This window comes from Trachurus trachurus (genome assembly GCF_905171665.1).
Source record: "Trachurus trachurus genome assembly, chromosome: 2".
Lineage (NCBI taxonomy): Eukaryota > Metazoa > Chordata > Actinopteri > Carangiformes > Carangidae > Trachurus > Trachurus trachurus.
This window is the reverse complement of record NC_139914.1, coordinates 8,415,005-8,434,195: the sequence shown is the minus strand read 5'-3', so window position 1 is coordinate 8,434,195 and position 19,191 is coordinate 8,415,005. Positions and strand designations below refer to the sequence as shown.

Here is a 19,191-nt window from a genome sequence, read left to right as displayed (position 1 = left end):
CCTTCTTTCCTTTCGTCCTTCCTTCCTTCTTTCTTTCCCTTCATCCTTCCTTCCTTCCTTCCTTCCCTTTGTCCTTCCTTCCTTCCCTTTGTCCTTCCTTCCTTCCTTCCTTCCTTCCTTCCTTCCTTCTTTCTTTCCCTTCGTCCTTCCTTCCTTCCTTCTTTCCCTTCGTCCTTCCTTCCTTCTTTCTTTCCCTTCGTCCTTCCTTCCTTCCTTCTTTCCCTTTGTCCTTCCTTCCTTCTTTCCTTCCTTCCTTGACCCAGGAGGACAGCAGGAGGGTTAATAAAGCTCTTACCAATCTGAAGGACCGGAGCACAGACAGGCCTTCCACGTTGGCCAAGCCGAGCTCCATCAAACTCAGACTGACGATGATGCCGTCGAAAATGTTCCAGCCCTCCTGGAAGTAGTAGTAGGGGTCCAGGGCGATAACCTTGAAGCACATCTCTGCGGTGAAGATGCCTGTGAACACCTGGTGACGAAGTGGAAATAAAGGAAATTACCTCTACACTGCATCTCTCACATAATAAGAGATTTTCTACTGTTACTTTATGAATAAATAACTCGCCAGGTTTCCGACTGAGAGGACGGTGGCAAACTCTTTAGTCATGGGGTAATGCTCCATGGCCATGAACAGGGTGTTGAGGACGATGCAGATCGTTATCGCCAGATCCACAAACGGATCCATGACCACCATGTTGACCACCTCCTTGATTTTCAACCACGCCGGACAGCAATCCCAGATCAGACACCTGTTGGCGAATCTGTACCAGCAGGGGGGGCACTTCTGTCTCGACTCCTCCAGCTCTGGAAAAGGAAAAAAACAAGTTATTTTTTTTGGAATAATCCTCCTGTTGTGGTGTTTAATTGATCGCCGTGTCGTCCTCCTAACCTTCCATGGTGTTGGTGAGGATGCTGGCCACGCTCATGGCTCTGGGCCGCCCCCCCGGCTCATCTAGATAGTCCATCGACGGGTGGTGGAAAGAGCGACGTTTCTTCAGCTCTGTATCTGTGGTTGTTCCCTAGAATAAAAAAATATATATTTATAAAAATAAAAGTTAACAGAAAGAATTGAGCAATAATAATCAGAAAGATTTCCACTTGATACACCTCCACAGGTATTTCCACTTGTTTTCCCCGACTAGACCCGGTCTAATGGCTGTGTGACTCATCTGTCTGACCTATAATTGGTTCTGTGTGGCGTTGGACCTTTATGAGTCCGTCTGCTTCATGACGTGCATTTCCAACACTCCATCTAATGCTAATCTGAAGGAGCGAAGTGAAACCAGCAGTTCAATTAAAAAACTGAATTAAACTGAAATTGAACTGAATAAGGTTGGTTTTGGGTTTGAATTTTGAAGTTGGCATGTTCTTATTCTTAATATTTATTAGTACTCATTCGAGAAATTACCTGAAACAAAGGGAGCATCGCATTTACTACTGTTCATACAAGAGTCATGAGAATCACACAGGAATCAATGGGTTTGGGGCTGGAAATGATAGACATTTTCCAACATTATCTCATTAAAGGGATAGTTCACCCAAAATTCAAATTTCAATGTTCCGCCGGTCAGGAAGAGCACTGAACTGAGACACTGGGAGCTTCCGCTACAAACAAGCTTAAAATATGGACTTATTTAATTTTTTTCGGAACAATTTCTCATGTCGGGGCTTCAATACAAGAGGGACATTACAGACGAGCAGTATGGAGGTATATGGATGTTTTTTGGTGTGTCTTTTTGGACGAAGAAAAGTGAGCCCCATTCACAACCATTATATGTATGTATATACAAATACTGCTGCGCGGACCCCCCCCTAACTCCGAGAAGGCACAGAGGACTCACAGAATTCTGCACAGAATTCTCCCAGCCCTTAGTCGACATGAGGGTGAGTAGATAATGAGTGAAATTTGAATTTTGGGTGAACTATCCCTTTAACTATAGTCATGCACCACAGAAAAAAGACTAGCAAACATGAATATTTAATATATTAATATTAAAATTTAATTTATCATTAATTTATCAACAAGATCAAAACAAAGAATGTGAATTAGGACTGAGGGTGAACGGGGAAAATAAAGCATGAAACAATGAAGTCACCTCAGGCAGCAGGAGACCTACAGGGGAGGTTGTTACGGATGTTCCACCGACCAGAGAAACCACGCCGTTGCAGTCCACGGTGCAGTGCATCTTGCCGTTGGCGGGCAGCATGATCCGCGGCGCCCCGAGGCTGGTCTGGCTGACGGCGCTGGAGCGGCGCTCGAGGCGTCGCGGCAGGAACAGCGAGCCGCGCCGGCTGTCGCTCTCCTCGAAGGTGCTGTGCTCGTCGTCGGCGAAGTCGTTCTCGGAGCCCATGTCGCGCGCGCGGCCGCGGAAGCTGAACAGGCTGGCGCGGCTGTTCCTCCGAGGTGAGAGGATGGAGCCTCGGATGCTGAGCAGAGACTGAGAGGGAGGGGGGGAGACACCAAATTATCACTTTAGATGTTGGGTGGTCCTGAGAAAAAAGACGGAGAGTAGCTAGACAGGAAGTCATGAGATAACAACGGAGGAAAGAGCTTTTTATCACATTATCAGTGTGATGTGACAGATGTGAAGTGACATCATCACCCTGCTGTAGTGTTGTAGTACTCGAGACCCGGCCTCGGTCTACAGCTGCAGTAACGTCTTCTCTTTTTTTGTTTTTGCAGCAAATGTCTCTCTGTCACTCCTTCACTTTTCATCTGAGGAATAATACTCTCAGTGTTCCTTTAAAAGGCAGTTAATGCAGTGGTTAATAGATAATAAATAATGTGCCCACTAATCTTGTAAACCACATTCTGCCTGCATTTAAGCCACTGCTTTGTCCATTACTGTCTCTAATGTCTCTAATGGACTGTTTCTCAGTGTTAACTATTGTTTGTGCTAATGTCACAGCTCTATGTGCTATTTACATGTTTTTTTTTCTTGTCTGCATACCAGCCTGCCATCATGAGCTGTCGTTATGCCATTATGTCAATTTTTTTATACAGTTCATGTCGTATTTGTTATAATGAGCTTTTATCAGGTAAATTCATATGTAAGTTGTATTTTAATGCATTAATTAATTTTTGGGGGGGTTTTCAGGTTGCCTTTAACATCTGGCCAGGGACAACGGATGAAAATGAGCCTTACTGGCTACTGTAACTCTGGCTCACTAGCAGTTTCTTTTAAATACTGTTGATTAGTGTTGCATTGTCCCTGTTCAATAAACTAATATATAAATAAAATAGAATAAATATAAATATCAAGCCACATGATTATTATGAGCATTGGTACTGAATCCAGTAATGGGTTCAACCTGGAATACTTTGCAAACTTTGCAAAAGGACAAGACTTCTCTGTTTTTCAGTTTATCTCTGTCTCTTCTAGCTTCATCACTTTTATTTTTGTTTTTTCTCATATGATGCTCATTGTATGTTTCAAATGTTTTGCGTTCTGTCTCGGATATATTGTAAATGAGGTTGCTCCCTAACATATCTGCTGTGTCAGGGCCGTGTATACCTGGTTGGGCGAGGAGCATCTCTTCTCATAAGAGAGCCGGTTGGCATCGATAGAGAAGCGGAAGCTGGACCTCTTGATGCTGTCCTCGGACGCGGACTTGTGAAACCTGCGCCCCTCCCTCTCCTCCTCCTCCTCCCTCTGCTTCCTCTTCTTCCGCCTGTTGCGCCGCTCCTTGGCGCTCTTGGAGCTGAGCTTCGACGTCCCCGAGGAGGTGGACTCGGAGGTGGGGCCCCCTCTCCCGCTGTACTCTCCGCTCTCCGTGGCTGCTGCTGCTGCGGCAACCTGCCAGCCAATGGGAGCACAAACACAGTTGTCATGGCGACCCAGCGCCTGTCTCAAAGGCTCTCGTGGAATGGAGCGGAGGAGAGAGCCTGGCTGTGGCTGTGGCTGCGGCGGCGGCGGCATCGAGAGCCAAACGAGCCTCAGACACCTTCTAAAAATGGACGCCTGATTGTTTTCATGCAAACCAAAACATTTCTGAATCCATGCATTTATATTACTCATTACAATAAGAAGTGTGTGGATGCCAGGTTAGGTACCAGCCTTTTCTACTATGAGAATAAATCACTACTAATGCATGAACTTCTTAAGATTTAGGAAATAGGTTTTTAACACATTTTTCTCATGTGCAATGTGAGTCTATGTCAAAAAAATAAAAACATTGTGAAGTCTTGAGGAGCAGCCAGACAGAGCTTGAGCCCTATAATAAACACACTGTATATGAATCAGCTCCTAACTTTTCTTTATCCTTACCCATGTGACTTTACAGTGGATGTTTAATAACACTACACAATTTTTCTTTTTTTGTGTTGCAGTACTTGAACTTAATTTATCTGTATTAGGTTTTTTTTTTTTTTTCTCTTTTAATCTCACTTTTTTCCATTTATTTATTTAGTGTCGTTATCATCATCTTAATTTACTTCATTTCTTTTCTTTTCTTTTTTGTATTTGTACTTTGTTTAAATTATTTGTTAGGTCAAGGTGAGGTCATGCTATAAGCCTTTAGGGTTTCCGACCTCACCTGCACATTTTTTTTCGTATCTTCCTCCCTTTTAAGAGAGATATGTAAATGTATTGTTCTATTTCATATGTGCAAATAAATAAAGTCTAAAAAAAAAGACTAAATATAAGTGGATATTGTTCATAGTGATACATAAAATCCATATTACAACCCCTCAGAGTGGCAGAAACTGAACATGTCAGCTATTCATCCACTTTTACTGTAGCAAATTAGCCGACTGTGTTTCCATCCATCTATATATAACTAACTATATATCTATTTCCATCTAATCAGATCTACTTCCTGTGGGGAAAATACATTGAGCTCTGCTGTGAATCGCCCGTCGCTGCCTTCAGAGCTGACACATGAACCTGCAGCAGGACAGAAATAGACTCTGACTTTGTCAAAGTAACTGCTCCGCTGCTCAGGAAACATAAGGGAAAAGGGCTCTAACCATCCCATAATGAGCTTCTTATAGAGACCACATGCAGGCTGTTAGACCAAACAGCGTTTCACCTGCACTCTGCGTCCATCTGATCTTTTCCACCTCATTTCTTGAGGTCAATCTCCTGACACCGCAGGTGCAGCGGTGGGGGGTGGGGGGTTGTCAGTCATCCAGGACAGTGAGTCTCTGGGTTGCTAGGGGCGACGGCGCTGCTTATGGCAGCTGGCTCGTCTTTAAGCTGAAGAATCAACACAAACCTCCCCGGATACTCGTCTATGTTCAGTTCACAAAACAAAAAACACAATGAAACGCGGAGCTGCACTGGACACGCTGATGAACTGCGATGTCGAGCCTGTAATCGAATTCCTGACAAAAAAGATGAATGAATGAATGAAAGCTCCTGCCTGTGCCTCCTCCTGCTGCCTCTTCAGCTGCTCCAGCATGGCCTGGAACTCCTCCTCCTTCTGCTGGGCCTCCTCGATGGTGGCCTGGTTCTGCTCGTCGTACGCCATGGCCACCACGGCCAGGATCAGGTTGACCAGGTAGAAGGAGCCCAGGAAGATCACCAGCACGAAGAAGATCATGTAGGGCTTCCCCGCCGCGCGCAACGTCTGACAGATCCAACACAGAGAGAGAAAGAGACGGGTTGTTATGAGTTTATCTTTATGAAGTCTTTCTTTTTTTTCCAAGAACAAAGTTACAGTTACAAACGCCACAACATAATCAAATCAGGGGAAAATTCAACGTTCACAAGGTGGCAAAGTAAAAATGAAATGAACTCACAGTGACAGGACAATAGGAAGTGGGGAAAAAAAGAATAATAAAAAAGAATAAAATAATAATAATAATGACAGTAATAAATAAAAGAAAGAAAGAAAGAAAGAAAGAAAGAAAGAAAGAAAGAAAGAAAGAACATTATACAATAATCAAAGATACTGAGAGAGACATGTTGTAGCATCCCTATTCATAGTTCATACTGTACCAAATCAAGCTCCAATACAGAGAGATTAGTCTACCTATAAATTAAGAATTGTTGCCATATTTTGTAAAAGGTCTTATTTCTTTTCTATTTATTTGTTTAAAGGTTTAATAATCAGGGACAATGCACATTACTAAAACATTTTAACAAATGTAAACATGCCAGAATTAGCCAAAAGGCTTTTTACATCTGCTGTCCCTGGACTGATGTTAAGAGTTAAGTTGTTATTGCATCAAATAACAACCAAGCAGCATTTTAATTGGAAGGGGGCAACATTTCTACTTCATTGCTATACATTTCTTAGCATAATCTGTTTTAAGATTGGAATAAGTAAAGTTCCCTATCTTTATGAAGTCTAATCAAAGTGACCGGATTAAAAAACGTGTGTCAACCTGCTGATAGAGGTTCTCCCAGTAGTCCTGGGTCATGAGTCTGAACAGAGAGAGGAAGGCCCAGCTGAAGGTGTCGAAGCTGGTGTAGTCGTAATCTGGATTACGCCCGGCTTTCACGCAGACGAAACCCTCTGGACAGAGCCTGAGAGAGGAGATGGACAGTCAACAAAACCATAAATAAACATGAATGTAACTTCAAATACAACAGTGATAGAGTGTAGAATATGGGAGCTTTTAAAGAAGCATCTGCTCTAAAGTTTAGATGAGGTTCAGAGCGATCGTTGCTGACATGTGTTGATGTCTCAACCAATCAGGTCATGTTTCATCTCAGGCTGCTATCGCTGATCTGGATTGACTTTAGATGTTTCATCTCTAGTCCAAAAGGCTCAGAGCTCATTAAACACTGCACTGACAAATGAAAAACACCTGGATTACATCTTTTTAAAAGCTAATCTCTCCTCCTATGTGCTATGTGAATCAATCCTGTGACCTCATCATTCCAGAAACCAGCCGACTTCACAAATGGGTGAAAATGAGTTTAAACATTCGCCGCAACGCGTTAAATGAAGAGCAGCCGCGGTTAACCAGCTCGGACTCCCGCGATGCCTCGGCGTGGCGGCGAGTGTCGACACTAATTGTGTATGCTCAGCTTTGTGGTGCATCTAATTGGCCATATAAATAAAACATGTCAAGTCTTACCCAGCGGCGCTGCCGTTCCCGCAGAGCAGAGCATCCCTTCGGCCAGGGAGGTAATAATAATTATCTAGGGGAGAGCAGAGACAGAGCGACGAGAAGTCAGAGTGGATATGAAGTTGTTTTTTTTTGCGTGGGTGTAAAAACAGAAAGAAAGGTTCTGTTTTTTTATTATTTTTTTTATTTTAACACCCAACTACATTAGTCACTTTACTTTCAAAGCAGTCTACCACTTCTTTTTATGTTTGTTTAAACTGTAAAGATGCCAAGCTCTAATCAGCCGTTTCTCTCTATGGCATCAGCTTGTCATGAAGCCGGTGCCCGTCGTCTCCTCGCCATCCCAGTGGCGGTCACTGACTCACTCACCCTCCTCTAGCACTTTAGGCTGCTCATGCCACACAGATGGGCCATGAGAGAATGATGAAGGGAGGCGAGGGAGGGTGAGAGGAGAGGAGAGGAGGGATTTATTGCTGAGGCGATTATCCGCCACATTTGCTGCGTTCTCCCACCAGCCCCTTGTTAGCGAGCACAGCCTCTGCTCCCAGCCATCGCTGTCACTCTCTATCACGGGCGGCGGGGCCTGACCTCCCCCTACACATCCACCGCCACCGCCGCCACCCTGACCCGTCTCTGCAGTCGCAGTAGCCGGTATCTGACTCAGGCCAGCTGGGGCGGATGCTAACTTGACCCCGGTTAACCCCCCCCCCCCCCGACACGGCGCCTGGCAGCCACCACGCCATCACTCGTCGGCTTACTCTCGTCAAGAATGTACTCGGTCCAGTTGAAGGGGCTGCCCCCCGTGGCGTTCTGCAGGAGCGTGGCGTTCTGCAGGAACGTGGCGTTCGCGTCCGCCAGGGTGTCGTTGGAGAACAGGGAGCCGTCCGTGACGTTGCTGCTGTTGGTGGCGAGCGGCACGCGCACGCACTTCTGCCTCAGGTTGCCCATGAAGAGCTGCAGGCCGATGAGGGCGAAGACGCTGAGGCAGAACACGGTGAGGATCATCACGTCCGACAGCTTCTTCACAGACTGGATCAGGGCGCCGACGATGGTCTTCAAGCCTGAAAGAGAGAGGGAGAGGGAGAGAGGGGGGGGGCAACGGGGGGGGCGGGAAGGGGACATCGCAGAGTGATTACTGCCCGCTAATTACAGCCACAAGCTTGTATAGAGAAGCTACTAATAAGAGCTCACAGTAGCAAGCAGCCAGGGGGATCTGCAGTGGAGGTTCCTGTATGAACTGTTGTCGTCATACAGGAACCAGGGGGACACTGATCTCTGCTAATCATGGACTCAACACTTGTAGATGTGTTGTTTTGTTTCGTTTTTTCCACCGTTAAAGGGATAGTTCAACATTTAATTGTCAGTGCAAGCTGTTTTTAGAACGGCGGAGCAGAGCCGTGAGCTGCTCAGAGCTACGCCAGGGGGGCTAATGGGATTTCTTGGTTTCCCTCATCAAACTCATCAAATACACAATCCAACAACTCCACAACGCTCTGGTGGACAAGTTGTGACCTGCACAATCACCACGCTATGAGATAATAACACAACGTTACCAGACAGAGTTGTTTTAGAGGTAAATACAGAGACTTCTTGCTGAAAAACTGCCCCCGACGGGAACGTTCATCAGCGGTTTTGCATGAATTTACCTCTAAAACAACTCTGTCTCATAACGTTCTGTTATTATCTCATAGCGTGGTGAATGTGCAGGTCACAACTTGTCCACCAGAGCGTTTTGGAGTTTGACGAGGGAAACCAAGAAATCCCATGAGCCTCTGTAGCGTAGCTCTGAGCAGCTCACGGCTCTGCTCCGCCGTTCTAAAAATAGCTTGCACCGACAATTAAAGGTAACGAACCAACTCCTAAAACTATAGGGATTATGGCAATGGGCCAATTTGCCAAAATGTTGAACAATCCCCTTGAGACCAAGCTGAATGTTTTATAAATCTGTGTTTTTGTCCTGTGGGCTCTTTACAGCACAGTTGCAAAGACCAGCACACAACACTGAACTGTGTTTCTATTCACAATGAACAAGGTCGTTGAGTGAGGTGATTGAAACTGGAGGGTGGCTTTTGCTCATTAACTGTTATTGTCTCAGCCACTTACATAACCGGTCTCATACGTTCTTCATGCAGCTGTAGTGGAGCATGAAGCAAGTTGTGTGGGAGGAGAGTCTGATGTGTTGCACAGCACTGGGAATCAAGTATTTAATGAACGTGCGCTTGCTGATGGCAGCGACACATATTTAAAGGGATAGTTTTGGAACATTTTTGGGAAATGTGCATATTTAGATGAGGGGGGTTGACACCACCTTTAGCCTCCAGACAGAAACACACAAGCATGTGTATGTACGAGTCTTTGCACTGCCACAAAAACAGAACCCACCGTATTTAAACTGGCTCTAAATGTAGTGAATGAAATCATGTCGTGGTTTCTACTGTATGTGACCTTTTTTTCTTGTTGTTGTTAGGTTTGTGAAGTGAATAGTGTTGAAAGAGTGCCATAACCCAACCACCACTCACCACAACACAGTTTCTCCAAAGAAACACACAACATTGAACAGGACATGCACAGGAAAAAACAAGGTGAGGAGGAACCCTACACACACAAGTGCTTGCCACCAGAAAATCGGCTTTTGCAATGTCTCATGCAAAAAAGGAAAAAAATAAATAAATAGTGCACAAAATCTACTCGTGAGGCTCCCAAGGCAAGAATAGATTTCAACCAAAAAATAATTCTGCCTTGAAGGATGTTTATCGAAAAGCTATGAATCCTGTCAATCTGTGCAGATTGGAGCCAGATTCCAGCTTTTACTGGGCCTTGGGACGAAGGCAGCATGAGGGGCGGCGACGAGCGTCATCAGGCTTAGCTACAGTGAGATGAGCTGAGACGGGGGTGGTGGGGGCGGGGCGGGATGTTAGCGGAAACGCCAGTTAGCCGTTAGCATTTCATCAACCCCAATGGGTTTTTGCCTTGATGGCTCTCTCACCTGGGATGACTGATATAGTTTTCAGGGCTCGCAGAACCCTGAAGGTTCGCAGTGCTGAGACATTGCCCAGGTCCACAAACTCTGTGACATATCTGTAAGGGAAGGTAGGGGAAGGAGGGAAGGAAGGAGGGAGGGAAGGAGGGAGGAGTGTGGTAGAAGGGGGGGCATTTCGGGAAAAGGAACGTTCACACACACATACGCACACAAATCAGGCATCCACACAGACGAGACAAGGGGAGGGTCACAGGAGGGGAGGAGGGGGGAGAGGAGGGAACGGCAAACGGTCACACACAGAGGACAAATGGCAGGAGTGCTGGCAGCAGGGCCGGGGCAGCCTTACCTGGTATGACTGAGATTGTTTTCAAAGCTCGCAAAACTCTGAATGTGCGCAGAGCTGAAACATTGCCTAGGTTTACAAACTCTGTTATATACCTGCAGGATCAAATGTTACAGTTACTACACAGCATTGCACAGTCAGGCAAGACACCCATCACACATAAACACAGACACCTGGAAGAACAAAAACCAGCGTCATCATTTAAATCACATGATTAACAGTCGGTGGGTTTACATGGACAGTTTTAAATGGTTTCAAATAGGTTCGGGAGGGGGCGGTGCGTGGCGCAGTGGTTAAAGCGGCCGCCCCATGTAGAGGCTACAGTCCTCGATGCAGGCGTCCCCGGTTCGAATCCCACGTCGGGCAGACTTTTCCTGCATGTCATTCCCTCTCTCTCTGCCTCCCCCTTTCCTGTCTATCTCACTGTGCTATCAAATAAAGGCAAAAAAGCCAAAAAATATACTTAAAAAAAAAAAAAAAAAGGTTTGGGAGACGAAATCGATACTGAAAATACTTCATATAAACACCTAAAAACGAAGGGGGTAATTTAAACCTTTTCTAAAGTGTTCTGTCTGTCATGTATACCTTGAAACGGGTTGATTTCTGGCTGCATTCGTTCTGTGCATGCTCAGGACTACAGATCAAAATATTACGCCGGCAACATGTTGCATACGCACTCCCGACTCCAGTACACATATGTCACGCTGCTGTTTAATAAAGAGAAATATTATAACAGCAAAGACTGCACTCAACAAATGATGCATTTCTATGTTTCTGTTCTGTTTTTGGCTCAGCTGTCGCACTTCCGTAATCGATATTGTTGTTATACGCTGAAGCTGAAATCTTCAAACAGATTGATTTCAACCAAACCTATTTGAAACCGTATAAAACTGTCCATGTAAACCCACCTAGTGACTATTCCTCTGAGATCACAGAACCACTGTGTGGCCTAATGCTGAACGGCTTATTCTGTAGCTGAAGTCAGTGAAGCATGAGGCGAACTAGGCCAGGATACTGCCAGCTTCTGGGGGGCTCACATCCATAATAACAGGCAGAGCTGAGATTTACGGCCGCCTCGCTATCAAAACACACACATTATCACGGCCCCTCTTCTTCATCTCTCTGCTCTTCTTCTCACATTCAGTGGGACTTAACAGGCTGCTGGGCTGATTAGCATTAAAAGCATTTGGCCTCTTAATCTACGCCAGATCATGTTAAGCTGATCCTAACTATGCTTGTCATAATACTTACGCCATGAGGATAACACTGAAATCCAGCCAGTTCCACGGGTCCCTAAGGAAAGTGAACTTCCCCACGCAGAAGCCCCTGGCCAGGATCTTAATAAGGGACTCGAAGGTGTAAATCCCTGTGAATGTGTACCTGCCAAAGCAGAGAGGAAATGAAAAACACACGCTGAGAGACATAACAATGTGGGTTAACTCGGTGAGTGCCCCTCCGTCACTGTCTCTTCCAATCCTACAGTAGCTTATTTCTTTATTAGCTCTCTGGTTATTACATTATGTCCTGAAGATGCTGCAGTGTACATTACTGACATCTGTCTTACTGCACCTATACACACTCATGCCATTAGTAGTATTAGTAAATTACATTTCCTTTGGATTACTCTGTTACAATAATATAATGTAGCCTACACACTGACATGTATCATTACTGTATGTTGTTTTAAGCCTTTTAAACATTTGGCTGTGGCATAGAACGAATCGCTTTGTTGTTTACATACTTCTGGGTAGAAAACCAGAAACCAAGATTATTATTTCTGTGTGCACGTTTTTGTAATTAGTCATGATTAGCCTGTCGTAGATTGGCAGGGCTAACTGTTACATGTTTAACTTTAATAACTCAGTGACTCAATAAACGTTGCATGAAAAAAAATGTTTTTCCAGCGGATATCTTAGTTACAACATGATTGAGCTAACTGCAGTACAGTAGTTTCATGTCGTGTCCAACAACGGGAGGGTTTTAACAGTTGACGTCCTGATGTTAGCTTTGCTGTTGCCAAAACTGCTTTTCTCGTGCACACAGAAATAGTAATGTTTCTTCAATCATTTCAGATCTGTCTAAACGGTGATAGAGGTGTGAAAAACATGATATATATACATATAGCCTAGCTAAACTCTCGTTCGTTACTATTGTTCTCATTCAAATTATGTGCTGGTTTTCTACCCGGAAGTAGGCGATTTGTTCTATATATTACACATTTGACCACAGATATTATTTTTATGACTCCAAGTGCCAAACAGAATAAAAACAATACATTTATTTAATACAACAAAAAAGAATCAGTTTGGATTCTCGGATTACTAGTCTGAAATGTTAGCCCTTCACATTCAGTATACAATATGTGATGTGCCATGTAATTATTAAACAATACTAAGGCCTATGAGTTATGGAAATGCAGTTCCCATCATGCTTTGAGGGATACAGGCATGTACAGTATGTCTGTGTAAATACCGTTCATTTAAGTCTGGGACACTCAGATAAAACCTTAATGGAATATAAGTGGCTGAAAACCACATGAACACAGACGCCTCATATCAATACAAAATCTGTTGTGTAATGTGATTACAGCCACATCTAATGGACATACGTAGTCGTATATCCTGTCTGTGCTCACACAACCAACTCTATAAATATACAACCGTCTTCTTCTTGTTCTGGTTTTGAACCGAATTGTCAAAATGTACATGAGATGGAGGACTTACTCTACATTCTTGGCCCACTCCGGGGGGTTACTGAGGGTCATGAAAGCACAGTTGGTCAGGATGGTGAACATGATCAACATGCTGAACATCGTAAGGAAAAAACAGAGTTAAGGAACAACAGCAGAGGAGAATTTGCATGAAAACCTGAACGCTGACAAATCCCCATCCCATCCACATAGAAAACATGTTTAACCTTAAGTGTCTTTAAACTGCTCAGCTGCTCTACGACAAAGTCTGAACCAATCCTGACATTTAGTCTTCAACATCGGCTCATTTAAATCCGTCTTTTGTCTGATAAACCCTTTTAATCCAAATCAAGCTGTGACCGTAGCGGACTGTGAAAAGGATATGAGTGTACTAAAACTCTAATAGCTACCCTCCTTAGAGGGTTGAAGGGGTTTAGGATGTACAAGGCAGGAGTGGCATTGAAACGGAAGATTGCCTTCCCACGATTCAATACTATGAAGGTCTGAAAAAGAAGAGAGAGAAAAGAAAGATAGATTAAAATCTGCATCATGCTACTGTATATAAATCCAAACAGAAGAGAAGCTGCATCTGGTTATCTATTGTAATGAAGCTGGATGGATCCACCCCGGGCAGCACATGTTTGGCACCGTAGTTCAACTGGAACAGCAGCTCCGATTAGCATTTAGCACCTCTGTTGGCCTGTGCAGCGGAGACTCTGCCTCTATGCTGACACAGGTTTTAACATCTCACCTGCTGACAGGCTGCTGATTCTGGCCCAGTTAAATGTTGTGAGGAATCAGCCAGTCGTTACACTCACATGATACTATCAATCACAAGATCATGAAAAAATACATGAGGACAAACTAGGGTTTTGTGCCGTTACATTGCTCTCCAGTTGTCCTCCTTGCTTATTCTATTCTACTATAACTCTACTGTATTTCCTTATTTTAATAAAGATAAATCAACATGTATTCAATATAAAACTACAACAAAACATACACTTTAAGACACAGAAATAGATCAAAACATATAATGAGTATGTGCATACTACATATCTCTAAACTTTTAATACGCACACCATAAATTCATATCATATCTCAAATAAATAAATGATTAAGTAACTCACTCTATAGCAACCCCCCAAAAAACATTAAACTATATTAAATCTTTTTATCTCTGCACTGTTTTTCTTGCTTTTTGGCAGTAACTTTATTAGCCAATAATGATGTTTGATGAACAGTATAAATATCTCAAATTAAGCTGTCCTTGACTTTTAAATGAAGGCTTTTCCAAGCAGCACAACAGTATTTAACAACATATTTTGTCCCTCTTGAAAACCCCAAATAATATTAATGGGGGATAATGACAATACAAGTCATTTTCCTTATTATCAGGATGAGCCCTTTACTCTGTAGAAGCCTGTAGCTGCTGATTCAAGTTTGCCAATTTCACATTTGTTTTTTTGTTTTTTCTTCTGATCTCTGGTTTCTTATTTGTAAAAGTGAAATGACTCATAATATTCCAAAAATAAAAAATAACATATGAACGGTTTTTGCACAACACTACATAAAATACTTCTGACAGTGGTTACAGATCACGTCCCATATGGTCTCCAGTCCTTATTCAGGATGTAATAAAGGCAAAAATGCCAGATAATAATAATAATCACTTAAAAATAAATACATATATATATTTTTTCCAATGAGTCACAGCTTACAGAGTCTCTGCAGGACTGATCTGCCCTCACTAGACAGATTGGAGGTGAATGTGTTAAGCTGTAGCAGAAGTTTGTCTTACAGTATGTGGGAGGAAATTGCTGCATCTGCCCAAAGTGCTTCCTTAAAATAGTTTGCAGAAAGCATCGGGTAATTAAGTAGAAGCTTTTAGGGACTAAAAAGCACAGATGTGTGTACTGTATGTAATGTAGCAGACATCATGACGCACAAAGAGTACAACATCGATGTGAGAGAAGAGAAGAGAAAGAGGCTGACCTTCTGATTGCTGTAGAAGGGGTCCAGGTCCTCCAGAGGAGTGGACACCAGCGGGGACGGGATGTCCCCATAGATGAAGGGCAGAGACTTCCCTGCCTCCAAGTCGCTGTTGGGCTTTGGACCGTTCTCATCATCGCTGTCGCTGCGGCGCTCCGTCCGCGGTCTCCGGGCCTCCTCCTCGGCGATGCGCCTCTCGATGGCGGCCAGCGACTCGGGGGCGAAGGGGCGGAAGCTGTCGGGTCCGGGCGGTACAAGCAGTTGTGCCATCTTGTCATCCTGCTTCTTCAGAGGGCAGCGGGGGGCTCAGCTGGGGCGGGGAGCTGCAGTGAGGGGGGGGAAGCGGATTGGTCAGGGGGTCAAGGCCAGACTTCTGGAAATAGATGCTGGCTTCACCTATAGAGGTCGGAAACCCTGTCTGGATGAATTAAACTGAGCATGGCGTCCAATCAAGGCCGTAACCATGGAGTCAACATTGGGGGGGACCAAATTTATCTCTTTCTATATACTGTATATATACCGTAAATTCGCTAACACATGGGATACTTTTTTATTTTTTTAATCAGCTAGCTATATATTGGGGGGGACATTTTGAGCATATCTGAATATTGGGGGGGGATGTGGCCCCCTCAATGTATATAGTAATTACGGCCTTGCGTCCAATCACTCCTTGTGTAGGAGGTTGCTGGTTCATCTAAGTAACTGAAATCCATCCATCCATGACAATGATCATTTATTAATCGAGAGTCACCTGACATTAATATCTCTCTGTTTGACCTTCTCCTGCTGCAGCTTTATCTTTAATCCCACAGTCTTCTCTTCCGACTGAAATGTTACTCAGCCTGACCTTGTCCGTTTACGTACCTCTTAGTGACTCAGGCACTTAATCAGGCAGCCATCACATTTACGTAAAGAGATTTCTGTGTCTAAAATTAACAGCAGAACAAAAAAATGACAGCGAGTTTATTATATTTCGACCATAATTTGAACATGAATGGAATTTCCTCCTGTGGTCGGCTGATCACACAGATGCTGCGTTTGAAAGGCTGCACGTTTCACATGCAAATGGCTGATGGAGTGACTAATACCAATTTGAGTGCTTTACTGTTTAACACAATGGTCCGATGCTTCCAGCAGGGCGCTGTGATGCTCGTTTTATAACCGATGACTGATGACATGGACGAATCACAAACTGAACATATTGATACGCCTTCGACCAGCTTTCTGTTCCTTACAGGAGATAAAAATAAAATAAAATAAAATAAAAAGCCATGCATTGCATTGCACCGTGCTGTGCAGTGCCGACCTCTGGGCACAGTGTTTTTAATCAAAGCAGTGAGAGGTCACAGGTAGGGTGGAGGGAGGCTGTGCAGAGGCAGTAAATATGGGGTCTGACGTTGGTGACACGCCTTCAGCTGATTCACAGGGGGACACAGAAATAGCCAGCAACAGCTGAGGTGGACCGCATGAGAAAAAGACAAACAGAGAGACGCAGGAACAGGAGCTTGACACGTTCTCCTGCTGACTCCCTAACCCTCTGTTTTTTTCGGTCTATTCATTGCTGCAACCACATTTTCTCTCAATGAAGAAAGTGTTTTTTTAAAAGAGCGATGCATAATTAACTGGTAAATGGCTTCATGTTGCGGAAGATTTAAATCAATGAGCTGCTTTCTCTGTGGAAACTAATGGATTTGATGGTGATTGTGTGGCTTTTGTTTCTACAAAAAGTCAAGACTGTACTGTACTCCACTGCACCCAGAAGCCCATCTTGATCTCACAGGACAAAGAGGGAACAGACACAAACAAATCAAGACCTTCCCAAAAAACAAAAAAACAAAAAACCCCTGTGAGACATTCATCAGCGTAGCCTCGGTGCCTCCCAGTCTCTGCAGAGCCTCACAGGTGGGCCTGGTTGCTCCCGGGACACTGTGCTGGCCCAGAAAACAGGAACAACCCCCCCCCCCCCACGCCCCCCTCCCTCCCTCCCTCCCTCCGGCAGAACCAGAATCACAAGTGACGTCTCTCAATTTTTCTATTTGGGTACAGCAAGAGGGAGATTTAAGCCATATTGACATTAAAGGGATAGTTCAACGATCAAATTAGCCCATTGCCATAATCCCTATAGTTTTAGCAGTAGGTTCGTTACCTTTAATTGTCGGTGCAAGCTATTTTTAGAACGGCGGAGCAGAGCCGCAAGCTGTTCAGAGCTACGCTGGAGGCTAATGGGATTTCTTGGTTTCCCTCATCAAACTCATCAAATACACAATCCAACAACTCCAAAACACTCTGGTGGACAAGTTGTGACCTGCACATTCACCACGCTATGAGATAATAACAGAACGTTACCAGACAGAGTTGTTTTAGAGGTAAATTCATGCAAAACCGCTGATGCACGTTCCCGTCCGGGGCAGTTTTTCGGAAAACAGTCTCTGTATTTGCCTCTAAAACAACTCTGTCTCCTAACGTTTCGTTATTATCTCATAGCGTGGTGAATGTGCAGGTCACAACTTGTCCACCAGAGAGTTTTGGAGTTGTTGGATTGTGTATTTGATGAGTTTGATGAGGGAAACCAAGAAATCCCATTAGCCTCCGTAGTGTAGCTCTGAGCAGCTCGTAGCTCTGCTCTGCCGTTCTAAAAACAGCTTGCACCGACAATTAAAGGTAATGAACCTACTGCTATGACTATAGGGATTATGGCAATGGGCCAATTTGCCAAAACGTTGAACTATCCCTTTAAACTTCTAAAATTCTATGCATAAAAGTCAACTATTCCAATCCACCTTACATTACACGATGATTGGAAAACTGATGCGTATGTAAATATTGAAAGCAGTGATATAATTAAATCTTCCTAAAGACTAAAACTTGCATCTAATTGACCAATAAAAAGAAATGGTTTGGTAGCTGACAGCTGATTATTTTCCGTCACAAAGCCTTTTGTCCTGGAAACGGCCACGATCAGACGTTTAATTCTGACCATTTCTTTCAAGCCACAGCAGCCGGCGAATCCATCCATACACTGTGAATTAATTGCAGCTTCTTCTCCCACAGGGGCCTCTCATAAAACACATCTGCTTGTGTCCCAAACACTGCCCCCGGGAGCCGCGGTTGTGATGTGCGGCCTGACAGTTTGTCTAGCATGAGCTGTTGTGTGGTGGTGGTGGCGGTGGGAGGAGGAGGGATTATTGTGAAGCCTGATCGACCCCGTGGGTCCAACATCCACACACCCACACCCACCTCTGAGCTCCATCAGCACGGCCAGATATAACATGACAGACTGGAGACATGTAGGCACACACTTCATCATGGTATATCTATGATATTAGCAGTAACCTGGCTTACACGATACAGCAAATTTGCTAAAATATCACTGAAATGTCCACGTAGTGCAAAAAAAAGTCTGATTCAGATCAATAAAGTGGGTTATCTTCTTTTTTTCCTTCGTTCGTGGTGTTATTTTTTGGCGGTTTTGCCATGACAGGAGAATGAAGGGAACACACATGCAGTAAAGTATCATCCCAGTGTGGAATCGAACCAGCGATCTCCTGCAAACAGGGGTCAAAGGCCATAAGAGACACACACACTTTCCTTTCCTTTCCTGCTTATTGTTTCAGTTTCAATTGTGAAATAATAATGAAATCCATTTTTAACCTTTTAACCATTTTTGTCCTTCACCTCCTCTGTCTCTCTCTCTCTCTCTTCCTCCCACAGACAGATGTTTCTCTGTCCAGCAGCTGCTCAGGAGAAGAGGGACACCTGCTTTAGAAGGTAAACAAATATGAACCCAGCTGTTCATTCAGACCCGACAACGGTACGACAACACGTCTGTGGAGCTGCAGCTGCTGTCCATGGTGCTGAAACCACCACAATCTGGCAAAACTAACACAAACTAAGGCTGTTATTGTCGAATATTGTCACTTTTAAACACTTTTTCCCTCCTTTTCCTGTGGCCAACAGGTGAAGAGCAGACGACATCTATATGTATGATTCTTTATGAATGAGAAACAGCCCACAGAGAGACAGGCGACCTGGGTTGTCGCGGCAGCAGCAGCAGCAGCAGCAGCAGCTGTCGCCATGTTGGTGATGATGATGATGATGATGATGTCTCCACTTCATCTCCACGACAAACAACACTTTTCGCATTATGGGCTGTACTGACCGCTGATTAG

General features: G+C 44.2%; 1 protein-coding gene across 6 annotated transcripts in view; it reads right to left on the bottom strand.

The window, feature by feature from the left end:
- Positions 1–15,292, bottom strand: part of LOC310998504 (sodium channel protein type 2 subunit alpha-like) — a gene marked incomplete at both ends in the record, with an annotated part of 32,321 nt that extends 17,029 nt beyond the window's left edge. For 2 of the 6 annotated variants that reach the window (XM_083988607.1, XM_083988606.1), the window contains 14 exons: positions 296–469; positions 566–804; positions 890–1,019; positions 2,097–2,438; positions 3,516–3,797; positions 5,365–5,571; positions 6,332–6,473; positions 7,031–7,094; positions 7,780–8,082; positions 10,348–10,439; positions 11,596–11,724; positions 13,068–13,148; positions 13,394–13,536; positions 15,026–15,292. In XM_083988607.1, coding sequence (XP_083844733.1) covers positions 296–469; positions 566–804; positions 890–1,019; positions 2,097–2,438; positions 3,516–3,797; positions 5,365–5,571; positions 6,332–6,473; positions 7,031–7,094; positions 7,780–8,082; positions 10,348–10,439; positions 11,596–11,724; positions 13,068–13,148; positions 13,394–13,536; positions 15,026–15,292 — 2,595 coding nt within the window. Of the gene's footprint in view, positions 1–295; positions 470–565; positions 805–889; positions 1,020–2,096; positions 2,439–3,515; positions 3,798–5,331; positions 5,572–6,331; positions 6,474–7,030; positions 7,095–7,779; positions 8,083–10,007; positions 10,100–10,347; positions 10,440–11,595; positions 11,725–13,067; positions 13,149–13,393; positions 13,537–15,025 lie in introns of all 6 variants that reach the window. The other 4 variants (XM_083988605.1, XM_083988609.1, XM_083988610.1 and 1 more) reach the window with 4 other exon arrangements.
- Positions 15,293–19,191: the final 3,899 nt, after the last annotated feature.